This window comes from Diorhabda sublineata, chromosome 4 (genome assembly GCF_026230105.1).
Source record: "Diorhabda sublineata isolate icDioSubl1.1 chromosome 4, icDioSubl1.1, whole genome shotgun sequence".
NCBI lineage: Eukaryota > Metazoa > Arthropoda > Insecta > Coleoptera > Chrysomelidae > Diorhabda > Diorhabda sublineata.
In genome coordinates this window covers 33,955,689-33,971,236 of record NC_079477.1, presented here as the reverse complement: position 1 = coordinate 33,971,236, position 15,548 = coordinate 33,955,689, and the positions used below count along the sequence as shown (strand labels likewise).

At 33.4% G+C, this 15,548-nt stretch overlaps 1 protein-coding gene across 1 annotated transcript; it reads right to left on the bottom strand.

Moving 5' to 3' along the window:
* Positions 1 to 86: 86 nt before the first annotated feature.
* LOC130442748 (cytochrome b5-related protein-like) lies at positions 87 to 15,109 on the bottom strand. The gene is made up of 6 exons (XM_056777097.1): positions 14,736 to 15,109; positions 7,704 to 7,929; positions 3,963 to 4,354; positions 2,611 to 2,799; positions 798 to 1,019; positions 87 to 572 (listed from the first exon to the last, which is right to left on the bottom strand). Exons 2-6 carry the CDS (start codon positions 7,920 to 7,922, stop codon positions 260 to 262), a joined length of 1,335 nt encoding a protein of 444 aa, XP_056633075.1. The 5' UTR covers positions 7,923 to 7,929; positions 14,736 to 15,109; the 3' UTR covers positions 87 to 259.
* Positions 15,110 to 15,548: the final 439 nt, after the last annotated feature.

Sequence of the window (15,548 nt, the reverse complement as noted above, 5' to 3'; positions counted from 1 at the left end):
AAATAGGCAGAGTGGCAAAGTTTTTAAATCTTCCCAATTCAGAAGAATATAGTGGCCACACATATAGAGGATTTTAATAAAATTCATTTTTAGCCGTACATTTTATTATCTAAAAGCTTTCTATTTTTAGACAAAGTTTGGTAATATATTATGAGAAAACCCCACACAAGTACATCAGGATATGTACGTTATTCACTAAGCTAGAATAATTCATAATGACCAGCTCATCGTCTAAAACCTTCGTTATTGTTGAACAATTTTATAATGGTCGTCCTGGATATTTCTTCAAATCTGGAGGATTAGGGTTAGGCTCGATCCTAGTCAATTGTTGATAGCTACCCAAAAGTGTATCCCATTTGGTCACAAATCTTAAATTCAGATCAAACCGCTTGAGTACATCCTCGAAAACAGGATATAGGTGCTCTAATACACCGTGATCCAAAGTGGGAAATAAATGATGTAGGCAATGATCACCAAAATTGATCAAAACTAAGAAATGGGATCCACACACTTCTTTGTGTTCCATGACAGAGTCCAGTTGACTAAGACCCCAATCGTAATCTTCTGCATTTCTAAAAATAAAAGTAAATGTGATGTTCTGTCCAGAATTTTCTCCAAATTTGAAGATTAAAAAATAAGTTAAATTATGTGGAATTTTATTGAAATTTATAAAACTGTCTAAGGCGATGTTAAGTATGTCTCTCACACATTCGATTAGTTCAACCCAATTTCTAAGGTTTTAGTTTCATTCAAAAATTTCCTCTTTTTATCGAATTTTCAACTTAAAATATATTTACCTTGGGGTGTCTCCATCGTGGAAAATATCTGGGTGATGGTGTGCACCGTTTAAACCAATGAAAGCCATGAATGTACCGCCAACGGTAAGTATAAAACTCCACATTAAAAGTGTTTCCCACAAAGAACGACCTCCAAACATATACATGATTAATGGTAGCGATAATCCGGTAAGATCTGTTAATTTCAAATTTTGATATTTACATTTCCGGGCGGTAATTATCCTACAACAATATTATACTTTAATATTAAATGAAAAATATTACCTGTTGATCAAAGTTGATTGAAATGAACCTCATTTTAATGGAGACCTGTTACTATCTAAGCAATCTCGTGCTTCTTTTAAACTCTTCAATTGTCCTCCACTTGTGTGTAACTTAAAGATTTATAAAGGTCACAAAATCGATCGCACTAATGCATAAAGAAATATACTTTGAGCGGTAGTGCGTGAAAAGACGTATTATTAAGGTCTCCGTAGTGTAGTGGCTAGAGTACGAGGCTCATATAAGAGAGGTCCCAGGTTCGAGTCGCGCTGATGTAATTTTTTATTTGTCTACTTATGTTGTAATAATTATTTTTTGGTGCCATTTATGCATGACGTAGATAAGAGTTGACTAATTTAATAACACAAATTCGTCTGTCGTTTTGTTAACCTCGATTAAAATGTTGAAAATATTAATAAATATAAAATATATTTTACAAGGAAAACTACCATTAAATTTCTATATTTTGATCAAATTTTCGCTAGTAGAAAAAATATTGCAAACAATTTGTGAGTGAAGGCGTTTTTTTGTCAATATCTGCGACATAGATAGTTGAAAAATTTTTCTTCCAAAGATCAGTTTATTCCTTGCGAAATATATAGTCCGGGAGCCGGCAATCTCAAAAGACCGTGATCGCGGAATTGCAAAATTTTTATATAAATCGAAAGCTATTTATTAGAAGAACAAAATGCACTCGATAAGCATCGATTTGTTTGGCCGAAAGTATGAAAAAAATAATTATTTAAAAAAAAAGCAGACATGTTTGCCCGTCATCGAGGATTTCGATAAAAAACGTCTATTCGATACGAAATTTTATGAATTGACGAAAAAAAAAATCGGCCTATCAATTTATCATCATTCCGGAAAACTTTGTTTAATTTTCTTATTTTTATGGAAATTTTAAAAATATCGTGGCCTCATGTCGAAACAACTGTTTCACCAAGACAATGCACACATTCACGATGGTTGAATTGAACGAATTACACTTCGAAATACGTCCTCATCTACCTTATAGTCCAGATTTTGCTCCCAGTGACTTCTGACTATCCGCTGATCTCAAAAAAATGCTCGCTATTAAGAGATTCAGCTCCAATGAAGGAGCAATTGCTGAAGCCTATTATGAGGTAAAAAACAAATCCTTATACAAGCATCGAGAAGTTAGAGAAGCGCTGGAATGATTGTATTGGTCTTGAAGGAGATTACATTAATGAATAAAATTGATATTTGGCAAAAAAATGTGTTTTTTTTATCAGTTCAACGACTTATTGAGCAATGTATTAGTTTTGAAAATGTTATCAATATCCTTTGAACAGTTTTGAACTGTTTGGGTACTACAACAACATTCTCTCACATTTTTTCAATATAAATTACATCAGACCGTTGAATCACCTCGATAATATTTTGACCTGTTGATATTGTGTACCTCGGACTGTTTACCAGTCAGGTAGCAACGACAATTTAAAAAAATCTGGGAGCTTAAATTCAATAAGAATACTATATACTTATACCAGCTCAATCTCAGAAGATAATTAATGGTTTAAGCTACTTTTACCTTCGTATTATTGATCCATAAAAATATGTAAGGTAAACAAACGGCATCGATAAAACCGATTTAACTTGTTGAAATAGTGTCTTCGGTACTGGCAAATACTGAACAATAGGTTTAAGCATAGATATCTCCAAATCAATTATGGTGTTTGTATATAGGTGATGACTTAGCACATGAGTTATTCTCCAGTCTCTACAAAAAATTATAATTATGTAACTCTCAATAATCAGTGATTTTTTAAGAGGTGTATGATTTTATTTTGGAAAAAACTACAAAAAAATTGATACAATTGATGGAATCTTTATTGGAATCTATAGAACGATCAGTACAGTTTAATGTTTGAGGATGATTTCATGCAAATGTTGGCCACGGCTCCGTTTTAGATAGCCCATGCGCAAGGTTCAATTTTTGCACCCTCTCTCCAACATATCGGCCGGTATTTCACGAATAAATGCTTCAATATTGGCTTCCAGTGCGCCAATCGTTGTTGGTTATCCCGATTAGACATTAGCTTTAATATGACCCCACAAGAAATAGTCCAAAGGCGTTAAATCACACGATCTAGGCGGCCAAGTGACGAGTCCCAAACGTGAGATTATTCCACGTACCGTGTGGCACCGTCTTGTTGAAACCACATATCAGGTATGTCCAATTCTTCCATTTTGGGCAAAAAAATCGTCAATCATCACACGGTATCACTCGCCATTCACGACCCATAAAACACACCAAACAGTGACTTTTTCGAGATGCATTGGTAGCTCTTGCAATGCTTCTGGCTGGTCTTCACTCCAGATGCGGCAATTTTGCTTGTTGGCGTATCCATTGAACCAGAAATGAGCTTTGTTGCTGAGCACAATTTCTCGATAAAAAAGTGCACATGTGCAGTGCACATTCACCAAATGCTACACGTTGTGGGAGATCGCGTGGCTTCAATTCTTGCACTAGCTGTAACTTATAAGGCTTTACACCCAATTCCTTTACAAAATTTTCAGTAACAGAGGCCCAATGCTGCGAACGGCGGTGAATTGACATGACATTTCACGGTCATCAGTAACACTGGCGGATACAGCCGCAATATTTTCTTCGGTCGTCACTGTACGTTTGCGTGTTAGTGGTTTAATGTCCAATAGTGTAAATTGGGTTCGAAATTTAGTCATAAGCTTCCGAATAGTTCCCTCAGACCAAAAATCGATTCATGATTAAATTATAGACAAAATTGAACTGAAGTTTGACAATGACACAAGACACAATTTACGCGTGATCTGTCAAAAACAATGTTGCCAAAAAGATACCAGCAAAAAAATAACTCGTTACTTTTGGAACAACCCCAACATAAATTTCGATAAATCCCTTACCTTACTTGCAACATCGAAAACTGAAAGTAGTACATTCTGAAATTGTCCTTCATATGAGTATAATTATGAGTAGCAATTGTCAACATTCCCAAAATAATTCCTGCTAAATTTCCTAACCAGTAGTTCCAGTCCAAAGTAGCTAAGATGGCAAACAAAAATAATAAAAATACCATTGCATCACATATAAAATTGGTATTTTTCATTGATTGTTTGGGAACATTTTTCAGTACTGGTCGGATTTCTTTTTTAAGAGTTCTATAAAAACCATTTTCATTAAAGGTGAATGGCGAGTTTCGTTTAGTTTTCGCATTTTTGACAAAATATTTTTTCAAAATTTGTTCCGGCAATTCTGTGAGATGATGAACTTCGAAGGCTTCAGTTAAGTCAGTGCCCTATAAAAAAAACAAATTAATTAGGAAATAAATGGGTCATGGGGTACCTATACAATATGGACACCTATCCACTGGATGAGTGAATAGTGTTGTGTGTTTGTATCAAAATTGTTGATAATATAAAAATAGGGATCTACTACATAAAAAAACAATAATGTAACTCGAGAAAATAAGCTAGCCTTAGATTCAAAAAGTGTAACTTACATGATAAAAATATTGGTGTAATTTTTAAAAAAATCTTCATCATTATTTATCTATTCAAATTATACTTTATAGTGGATAATAGGGTATTTGACAAATTTTGGTTTAAATAGTTCGATTGATATCTTCTTCTTCTTCTTCCTGCTGTGTATAGGCATCATTGCCTGTTTTTGTTCACGTCATTGCCTCTGCTCAGTCACCTGGGAGGTTGTCACTCCATCTTTTCCTAGGTCTTCCAATGCTTCTTTGTCCTGCTGGTGATTTGTCCCTTGATATTTTCACAATTCGTTCTTCCGTCATGCGGTCAATGTGCTCATTCCATTTTATCTTTCTATCCAGTACCCAGTCATTGATATTATCTATCCCGCATATTCGTCTTATGTTTTCACTCCTTTCTCTATCCAGTAGTGTTCTTCCCGCTATTCTTCGAACTATTTTCATCGATTGATATCAAGTTTCTAAATTTTCAGCTCTACTTCCCACTAAAACCTTCATTACTAATAATGCGACGTAGTGACGTCAATACATAGTAAAACCTTCTTTAGTGTTGATTTGTTTCTGTGTTATAAAATGTCTTTCAAAACTTGTTAGAGCTTGCTCGAATAGATCTTAGATCCTTATCGACTACAAGTTCCATTTATATCTTTGAATATAATTTTAATCTGAACATGAATGTTCATATTGATTTTCATAACTTTATAATGAATATTTTGTGCCTAAAATTTATCAGAAAGATAGCTTAGTTTATATACCATTTTTTTATTTATTTCGAATAAATCGAGTCATGTTATAATAGCTGCCCTATGACATGGAACTTATTAGGTATATTGAACAAGAGCTGCAGGCAGAAGCTGTTACTATGCAGCAAAAACGAAAATTTACATTTATAACTGATTTTCCAATATCTACAAGTGTGTTACAGTTATAAAAATGTTCAAATTGCTTGTTTTTCAAAAACACTAGATCGATAATTTAATTAATATGATCAATATGTTCAATTAATTTTTTAAAAAGAATATCTCAAGTCAAAAGAATATGTCAAGAACACGAGTTGTTTCAACTCGGCTTTAGAGAGGGCATCTTGCAAAATTCGTCGAGTGATGAGGTAATTATACTCAAAATATATTGTGAATGTTTGAGAAACAAGAAAAGATGGAAAGAAAATTTTAACAGGTGTTGCATGGAAGTAGGGAAAGGCGAGGCGGAACTGACCAGTGGGACAGAATTAGATTTGTCCATAATGTCTATCAATTGTCCAATTCCAACGACACTGAGTGAGAACATATACTATCTAGGTACTAACTAGTTGTTTGGCTCAGTCATCCTCGATATCTCTTCAGTTTATGTTGTGTGCTAACATTTTCTCAATTTCTTAAGTCATTTTAGTTATAAGCCTTTTGTGATTTCAATTCAAGGTTATTAATATTCCATTAATTGTCGTTGCTTTGAATTATAATCATGTGGTCAAAAAATAGCACCGCATAATTTAATATTAACTTGACTTAATATTGATCGAAGAAGATTTTGATTTTTTACTTGCCGTTTTCGGTTCATTTTAATAATTACAAATGTTTGAAAACCCACTACTGATACTCGACTTGCTGCTAATCGATTTCAACTAAACACTGGCCCGTGTAAACAATTGTTGTTACTCCACTTGATTGAGCAAACTCTACTAATTAACTTGACTTGTGTGGACTGTAAACACACTCGAGTAAATTATTTTACTAAATCACTGGCTGCGTCTGAACCGGCCCTATGAGTAAGTTTGTTATTGGGTATCCTATGACTAAATTCTATTGAGATAAACGAACTGGATACTTTAAATATTGTACATACTAAAATTCTATGGTTGAGCAATCTAATAAACAGCAAATTTGAATAATTTTATACATATTATAGGGTAGCCAGTGAAAATAAAAAGACGTGAGCAGCAAAGCTCCATCACGAAAATCGAATTTTTCGTCGAATGAAGAATTTAACTAATACACAAACAAATCTTTCCATAAAATGAATTTCTTGGAAATGATATCAATTCTCAATCTTATTTCTTTATATGGAAAATTTGCTATTTCTCAATAACTTTTCATTTCACAAGTTAACTCTCTCTCTCGAATGAAAATTCATAATTTCAATAGACCCGGTGGTCTCGAACCCTCTTGTTCAATTCCAATTGACAACAAAGAAAAAATTGTCATAATGACAAGAAATTTCGAAAATGGGAAGTAAAAAAAATCACCCTAGCAACGATCATACTCGTATTATTCATTAAATAGGAGGCGGTCCAGTTCAACAATTACAACGATCAAAATGATTTCGGGCGTTTTGTGCTAGAAGAACTGAAGAAGAAAACTTGAGAAAGACAATTCTTCAACATCACCCCTACTTTCATGCGAAGTTCGAACCCTATAGTTAAACTTTTTCTGGCCAAAAAATAAGAAAATATAACAAAAATGACCATAAAATGGAGAGGGGTGGAGATGGAAAGTTTCGACCTTAGACAGGAAATCATCTCGCAACTAATTGAACCTACATGTGAAATATCATTTTTCAGTCGCTTTTCGTTTGACCTGCAGAGGTGAGCAAAGGTCAATAACCACTTTTTTGCACTACCACCCCTCGAAATATTCATTTGTTTTCAACCAAACTCTAATAACATCAATCCGCCGCCAAAAAAGCCATGTATGCTAATTTTGAACCAAATCGGACCCATAGCAATTGCTCGAGAGACGAAAATAAAAATTGTAGCTTAAACAGATATATAGATATATATATAAACTACAGAAACCATCATAATTGTGTTCAGGAGGTCTCAAAACATGGGAAAAATGATGTGCCCTCCATTTTTCTTCTAGTCATGCCTACCGTAATAGTCTAATTTTTCCTTGAAAAATTCGACTAAAAATGGGGATGAATAGATCAATAGCAAAGCGCCAAAATTTTTATTCTGGTAAATTTAAATAAATAATGAAAAGTTACGAAACAATTTATAAGATGAAAAACTTTTGAGAAGCAAACCCTTTTACGATTTTCAGGTTTTGCCTCATTTATCCCATAAATGTAAAGTTGAAAATACTTTTTCCAATAGAATTATTTCGCACGTTGTGCGATCATAAGCATCTAATTATATACATAAATAAATAATTACCTTTGTTAGTTTTAGCCATTCTGATCCACCTGGGTGGCTTTCGACAAAATCTGTTAAATCGTAAATACCATCATGGATTCTCCACAGTCCTTCAGCTCCATCAATCTTCGTTCTCCCCTCTAGCCACAAATCGGGAATAAGAGAAGCTCCTTGTAATTTTGTTTCGGGTGATTTAATGCCTAGTGTAGAAGCAGCAATAAACTCAGCCTTGGGAGCCATATGCGACCTGTGAAACAATAAAGACAGGGCCGGATTCACAAAATAATATCAATACTTAAGATTTGTGGTATCAACACATCAAAAAATACAGAATGATTTCCAAATGATGGGGCCCTCTTGGACCTGGGGCTATAGCCCCCCTCCCAAGCCCCTAGCTTAATCCGGCCCTGAATAAACAAAAATCATTCTGTAATCTTTTGTTTTCATTTTATTCCATCTTAAGTGTAGCAAAAAACTGGAATCAATAGAGAATGAAGAGATCTATCAAATGATATATCACAAGTCTATTTGAAATTCCCATTTAAAAATTGGGAATTGAACTTGTTATTCAAAGGTGTTTGGAATTTTTTCATAATTATGTACAGTAACCGCACATTAATCCATTTGGCTTCTACACACTGCGAAAAAGTAACTGAAAATATTAAAAATTATTTACGTTTATTTATTGAATGTTACGGTTGAACATTTTTTTTTCAAAATTACATCGGACGTTACTATAGATTTTCTTATATTGTATTGACTTGTTTTGTTTTTAAATTAGAAATCTATTCAATTAAAGGTTGTTACGAATGACATTGAATTTTTATATAATTGTTTTTCAAAATTTAAAAGATATGAATAGATTACATTGACGTTATTTGAATCAGTTTGTTTACTAATACACTGATAATCTTGAGCAATATATGTTGTTACTAATAATCGACGTTTTTGGTAGTTATTTTCTGTTGTTAAAGGCCGCTTGACATGATGCAAGACAAAGTGCAATGTAATGCAATACGTAATACTTCTTGATCATGCAAGTTCTCGCACTTGCAACATTATTGGTTTGATGTTATTTTATTGCGTGCAAGTTGCATTTCTACGTAGAAATCTAGTTACTTTTGGCTCAACAGATCAGCTGACTTTCGTGAAACTTAGCTTTATTTTCATTATTAAGCTACGCACAAAATATTAAATGAAATTTGAGGTTAACATTTTGATTAATACTCTTTTCTGTCCATCACAAATTTCATCTTCACAAACAACACTGTGAAAATTATGCATATAACCATCAATGGCTTTTTCGCTTGGTGTAATTATTAATTCAGCTACTGCTGGTTTCGTATATGAATTTTCAACGTTAGCCATGTGTTGCAAGCATCCTTGCCACAATTTTTTATCGATGTCGGTAGCTACTTTTCTAGTTGAATTTACAATAGGGTCCTCGCATACCTTTTTTTTGTACCTTAACTACGTTTAGTATATTTTCTTAATCACACATAATTTTTCTTTAAACGGTATATTAGTGCATAAAAACAAATAAATACATGTAAATACCTAAATGACGCGCCAAAACGTATTTGTTTTCGCATAATTGAATGTGACGTAGAAAGTAAGTAAACAACACTGAAAGATAATACAAATGTTTTAGCATCGAAAGTTTTTATCAATACATAAACTTCAAAGCTAGTTCAAGCAAACAAATGTGATAATGATGTTACTATAATAAAGTCTAATTAGTAGTACTTAGATATCTGCTTTTATTCCATGTATTTCAGCCGAAGTGAATAATTGATTATTAGCAAAGAACATACAACCATGAATGCATGTACCTTAGATAGATTGTCCGATCTTGCCTCGATAAATCCTATTTGGGCCAATCATTTCAATTAGAATAGTCTTTGAAACCTTTACAAAAACACAAATTGCACTAAACAACCAATTACCTCCACTCACAACAACAGAATGGCCTTTGAAAGACGACACGCGGCGACCACGTTTCAATATTTACTTACTTTCTACGTCACAACCGCAGTAACCAATAGAAACATGTTTTTGGTCAAATTATCATCAATTTATATTTGCGATTTATAATATTTTATATTTATATATAAATTTTTAAATATGTTAAATACCCAAATTACCGACCACTGCAAGGACCCTGTCGCCGGTGCTTCTACTTGGCGTTGTGATGTTTTTTCGCATTACCGATACTGTTTTTAAGGGTTTTCGATCGGATTAACCCTCCATAGATTGCGCTTTTAGAAGAATTTTAACAAAATTTTATTCAAAAGCATTTTCTTTTAAAAATTGACCAACCCATATTCAAAAATGCCTCAAAGAGTTGGCAATAGAGCATTTCTACATAGTTGGTGTCTTTTCTATTAATTATTGTTAGTTATAATCTATGTCACAACCTATCTGGTCGTCTTAGTTATTCCGAAGTGTTAGAAAAAATCTCACGACGCGACCTAAGGCGTATGTGAAGTCTTTTGTTGAAAAATCATTTGGAAATTGAAACATTTTTGGTAAGTTGCATGTTTTATTATTTTAACGAAAAAAATTTCTTTATAAAATAGCATTAAAAAACAATTAAATTTTACCGAAAATTCCATTTTTGACGAGGAAGTTTACCATATTTGTCGTTACAGATAAGGTGTCATCGCGAGCAGAGGCAATATGGTTAAAGTGGTATGAGAAAACTCCCAACGATTAAGACGATGCCTTTAATTCACGCGACGATATCTCAGAGCATAGTGTAGATGATACGGACACCGAACAATCAGCTGAGGAAGATAAAATCATTGTATTTTCACCACCAGTCTCCCAAAAAAACACCTCAAGCTTTTGAGAAAGTTTATACTCCGAGATAAAACACATACCAACAATTAATAAGACCAAAGCAAGACGTCAAAATTTAGTCGCCAAACTTCCTGAACTATTAGAAAAGACCAGAAATAAATAAGAAATTATTGATTGCTGGAACATATTATAACATAACTATAACATAATAAATATAACATACACAAATTTGATGGAAATAATGGCATTTTTGGGCTTCATATATTAAGCCGGAATGAAGAAGGCACAAAATCTAAAGACGAACGAATTGTGGGCTACAGATAGAACGGCGCCAGATCATTTCCAAGCAACAATGTCGAAAGAACCTTTTCATACGCTAATGCGAGGAATTAGATTTGATGATCAAAATAGTAGACAAGAAAGCATAGCATCTAACAATCTAACCTCAATCCGCCAATGTTTGTGAACAAGTGTTAAAGCAGTTACAGCCCAGCTAATCACGTGATTATTGATGAAATGCTGAAGGCTTTTAGGGGCCGTTGCCGTTTTTCGCAAAATATAAACATCAAACCAGCTAAATACGGGATAAATATATCTGACAATTGTGGGCACAATAACAAAAAAAACAAGAGTTTCCAGTTCTTCCAGAACTTCTTCAACATAGACCCGTCAACAGTACCATGTTGTGCATTTGGATATGGTTAAAATAAAGTACTTTTACCAACTCGTCTCCGACAAGAAGCCAGCCCTGTCCGTTTATAAAGAAAGTCTAAAATTTGGCGACCACGATTGAATTCGGCGAAACACAACGGCTCGAGTGCTTCATAACCAATGGTCGAAGCGAGTTGATCGGCACCGGACCAAAACTAATATTCCAAGTATCTGGAAACAACTCAGATAGCACTCGTATGACAACACAAAACTTTATGATGTCAATGTCAGATTTGACATTTCACATCAGTGCTGCCATATCTCAGAACTTCAGTAGCAGCACTCATATTTTTCGCTGGAAGTAGGAATGCGTTAAAAACTAACCCATCACTACTTTCGGTATGCAAAATGATGAACCGTTTTTCGCTAAATGCTGCGACATTCAGAGCCTTTTTTAACTCATTAGTGATTAACTGCAACTAAAATACGACAATTCAAAAATTTTTGAGAACAGTTCATTTAGTTGACAATATCATGTGACTCATAGTGAAACGGAGTTGTTTGAGGTAACTTCTTTTTTGCAGGTTACCTGCATAACTTCGTTGTGTAAAAGGAAAGCAATTATTTTGTTATTTATGAATCCTTTCTTTTTCTATGGTTAAAATAACGCAAATCAAATTTTTTGGATCCGTTTTATCACCATCAACGTCCGGAATGGAAACTCTAACATTGTCACCAATCACAGCAGCAGGAAATTTTTCTTTCGAAAGATTACACATTTTGAGAGCTTGATTTTCTAAATTTTCCTTTGCTTTCTTTCGAGCATTATCAATTAAAATTTTCTTATAGTTTAAAACAGAATTTAGCTCATCTTTATCTTCAATTTGGTTGCATAATAAACCATCATCCAAAATTATGTCTAACGTTTCAAGGGAAAATTCATCGTTTCCTGCGACTTTGCTATGTGGGGAATTGCACTTGCGATTTCGTATTTTGTATGCTCACATTTACCAAAACGACATGGTCATGTGCAACATTTACCTGAAAATGTGTACATTTGCTGCAATATCTACTTTTACCGTAACATATATATCACATAACGATAGCCAACTTTTTCCATGTTTACAAATTCACTGAAAACGTTCAATATTGATGGCTGCCAAACGAATACTAAACTACGTGGTATCTTCAAGCTTGAAACAAATGCTTATAGACTTTGTACTTTTTTCTATACGGTGGTATTTTTCAAGCAACTACCGCCATCTCCAGGTCAGGCCAGGTAATTCTGGGACCGCTCTCGTATAATGTATGCTATTATAGTAAGATAAACAGGGAACAAATTTATTGTTGATTTTATATGTTACATTCAATTAAATAAATTTTTACGTTTCTATTTAAACATTTTACTATAATTCAATTCATTTAAGGGTATTTTTGGAATAGTTAATGATTCTAGAGTAATAACAATTTAATAAAATAATCGTTTCGTAACTCAAAGAAAGTTGGTGGATAAAATAATCTAGTATTTGTTAGGATAGACAAATTAGTACATGAAAAACACACTAAAAAACATTTTCAAATCGTAAGAATAGTCGATGAACATTGGAAAGTTTGAAATTGTATATTTATCTTACATTTTTATTACGAGACAAGGAATAATGGGTCATGCATAATTACGTTTTTTTTATTTAATTGCAAATATACAATCTACTCACAAGAAAATACAGGGTAATAAGTAAATGATATGGATCTCCGTAGATCACTCTATGAGGCTTCTGGTCAGCGTCTTTTCAATCTTCTCTGTTCTATTGGATAAGTGTAAAGTTGGGATATTAGTGGATTTTCGTGGTTTTCGTTGCGGTTTTTGTTTCTTATCGCTGATATCTGAATAACTTTATTGATGGTTGGTATACCGAGGTCTGTGTGTAATGTGGGATTGCTTATAAATCATGGAGCATTAGCTATTATGCGAAGTATTTTAGATTGAAAAGTTTGCAGTATCTTTGTGTTCGATGGTTTACTGCAAACCCATAGCTCTATGCCATATGTCCATTTTGATTTTAGCATGATTTTGTACATAAATATCTTGCGAATCCAGCAAACATAAAGCTGCAAAAATATTTCTATTCGTTGTTCAGTTTTTCGATATTACTGAAGGAATTCAGCCCAAACTGTTGAGGGTGAGTTCCCTAACAAAAGAGACATCTGATGAAATTTCGCATGAGTCGCATTTTGTGGAGACAATACAAACACCAATTTCGGTGGTTTAGAAAGAAAAGGCAAAAGTAACGTATTTACTAAATTAAAGGCAGCATTGCAACAAAATATTGAGGGAACAGGCTGCCCTGCACATGTTTTACATAATTGCGTGCAGACATCTGCTGATACTATGAGCTGTGATGTTGAAACTATCATTGCCAAAATATTCTCGTACTTTTCTATATACACCGTTAGAACCGAAAGGCTTAAGGAGTTTTGTGAGTACGTAGCAACTGAATATATGACAATAATATGTCGCTCGAAAACTCGCTGGTTATCTCTATTTCCAGCAGTTGAACGAGTCATCAGGCTGTTTGAACCCCTAAAAGAATTATTCCTAAATGGAAAAAAAGCCCCAAACATATTGGTTCAATTTTTTAGCAATCCTATCAGTGAAGCTCATTTATGGTTTATTCGCAGCCAATTTAGCACGTTCCAGCATGGAATAAAGAAAATTGAAGGGAGCACGAAAAGTGTAATAGAGATAGTAGAAGTCCTGAAAAATGTTCTTGAAACTGTTACCAGGAGAAAAGAGGAGAATTTCATCTCTTCTAATGTTAAATCGGTTCTTAAAAAAGCAGAAGTATCACAATCAGTTGAACAAAGTCTTATGGTACCTGTATGGAATATTTAAGCAAGTGGAGCATAGTATGTTTGGTTATCCATAAGGGCGTTTTTGAGAACAATATTATTCTTACAATATATAAATTAATACTCCGTTAAGAAACTATTACAATAATAGCATTCAACTATATTTATTTGCGAAATTCTATTTAATCGGTAAGTATAATAGAGAATATTTTAAATTTTTTTCCATTGATTTTAAACATAGAGAAATCTATCAAACTCTTTCAATGAAAGATAAGAAGAATCATTTCATGTGGGAGAAAACTTGGAAAAGTGTCCAGCTGTATACTTTAAATTATACTTCAAAAACTTTCCAGAAATGCGCTGCCGCGCTGGTGCGGACAGAAGATATGGTATGAATATGATGCAATGTAGCTGAATTCAGGTCAAAAGTTCCAATAGATAAAGTCTAAGAATTGTACTTCCACATTTAACATTAATAATTAATATGGCAGCTGAAATGTCATAATACCATCTCAAAACTGTTTCAACTATAGAAAAAATTATGTATTTTTCAAGCTATCAAGTAAAGTTGACTCAAAACGTTCTTTATCAGAGGGCAATCTGTTACATTACGCTCTAAATACAAAAAAAACTTGCTTCAAAAGTGTCTCCTATTTTCCTTCAACTTATTGTTTCAACTGTTATCTAGTATTGTCCGTAACAATATTTATAATTCTGTTTATTTCGAGAAAAAAATTAAGAAATACTTACGACGTAATAAGTTCTGGACCACAACTATTTTGAAAATTGAGTCGATGAATCTAAGGCTCTTGTTAAACTGGTGTTTAATCTGTTTCGATAATATTTGACCTTGTGAGCAGATAAATTTCATTTAAGAACAAAAATTGTTTATATATAACATAAATTATTTAATATTCAAAATAAAAGAAGTTTGGAAACAGTAAGACGTAGTAGTAGTAATGTTTGGAAAGCTACATAGAGCCAGAATCACCAAATCCAACAGATTTGCCACGTCCGGATAAAGCCGGACGTGGCTAGGATTTTTGATTGTGTGTCAGCCTTAAAAAAACGGTGTCCGGCTTGATAGGCTTTTTATATTTCTCAAACGAACGAGCGCCGAGCGCAGGTGAATCGACTGTCGGTTGCAAAGATTATATACTCGATAGATCTGCCACTCTATAAAAATTTGACGACAAAGTTCGATCCTAGTGACATCTTTCGAACTGGCTCTGTACCAAAAAAAAAGATTTCTATAATCAAAGATTTGATCTTAGGTTCATATCCATGCTAATTTCGCGGGAAATTTGAAAATAACTCGAGTAATTTTAAATGCTCGAAGGTAGTTGTCGCATCAAATTGTAAATGATTCAAAAGTATTATGCAAAATACTTTCATTTGCCTAACATTTCAAATTCAAATATTGTTGTTTACTAGAAAATATAAATACCTGAAATTAAAATGCTGTTTAAATGAAGTATTTTGTAAAATATTTTGGTTTCATTTACATTCATGTGACAACCAGGTCCGACCATCTAAAATTCACAATTAAATGGTTTATATAAG

Coding starts and splice junctions, on each gene's coding strand:
- LOC130442748 (XM_056777097.1), bottom strand. CDS start 7,922: ATGGCTCCCAAGGCTGAGTTTATTGCTGCTTCTACACTAGGCATTAAA. Junction 2,800..3,962: donor TTTTCGATGTTGCAAGTAAG/GTAAGGGATTTA, acceptor AATTTTTTGTAG/AGACTGGAGAATAACTCATG. Junction 1,020..2,610: donor TATGGATCAATAATACGAAG/GTAAAAGTAGCT, acceptor ATATTGTTGTAG/GATAATTACCGCCCGGAAAT.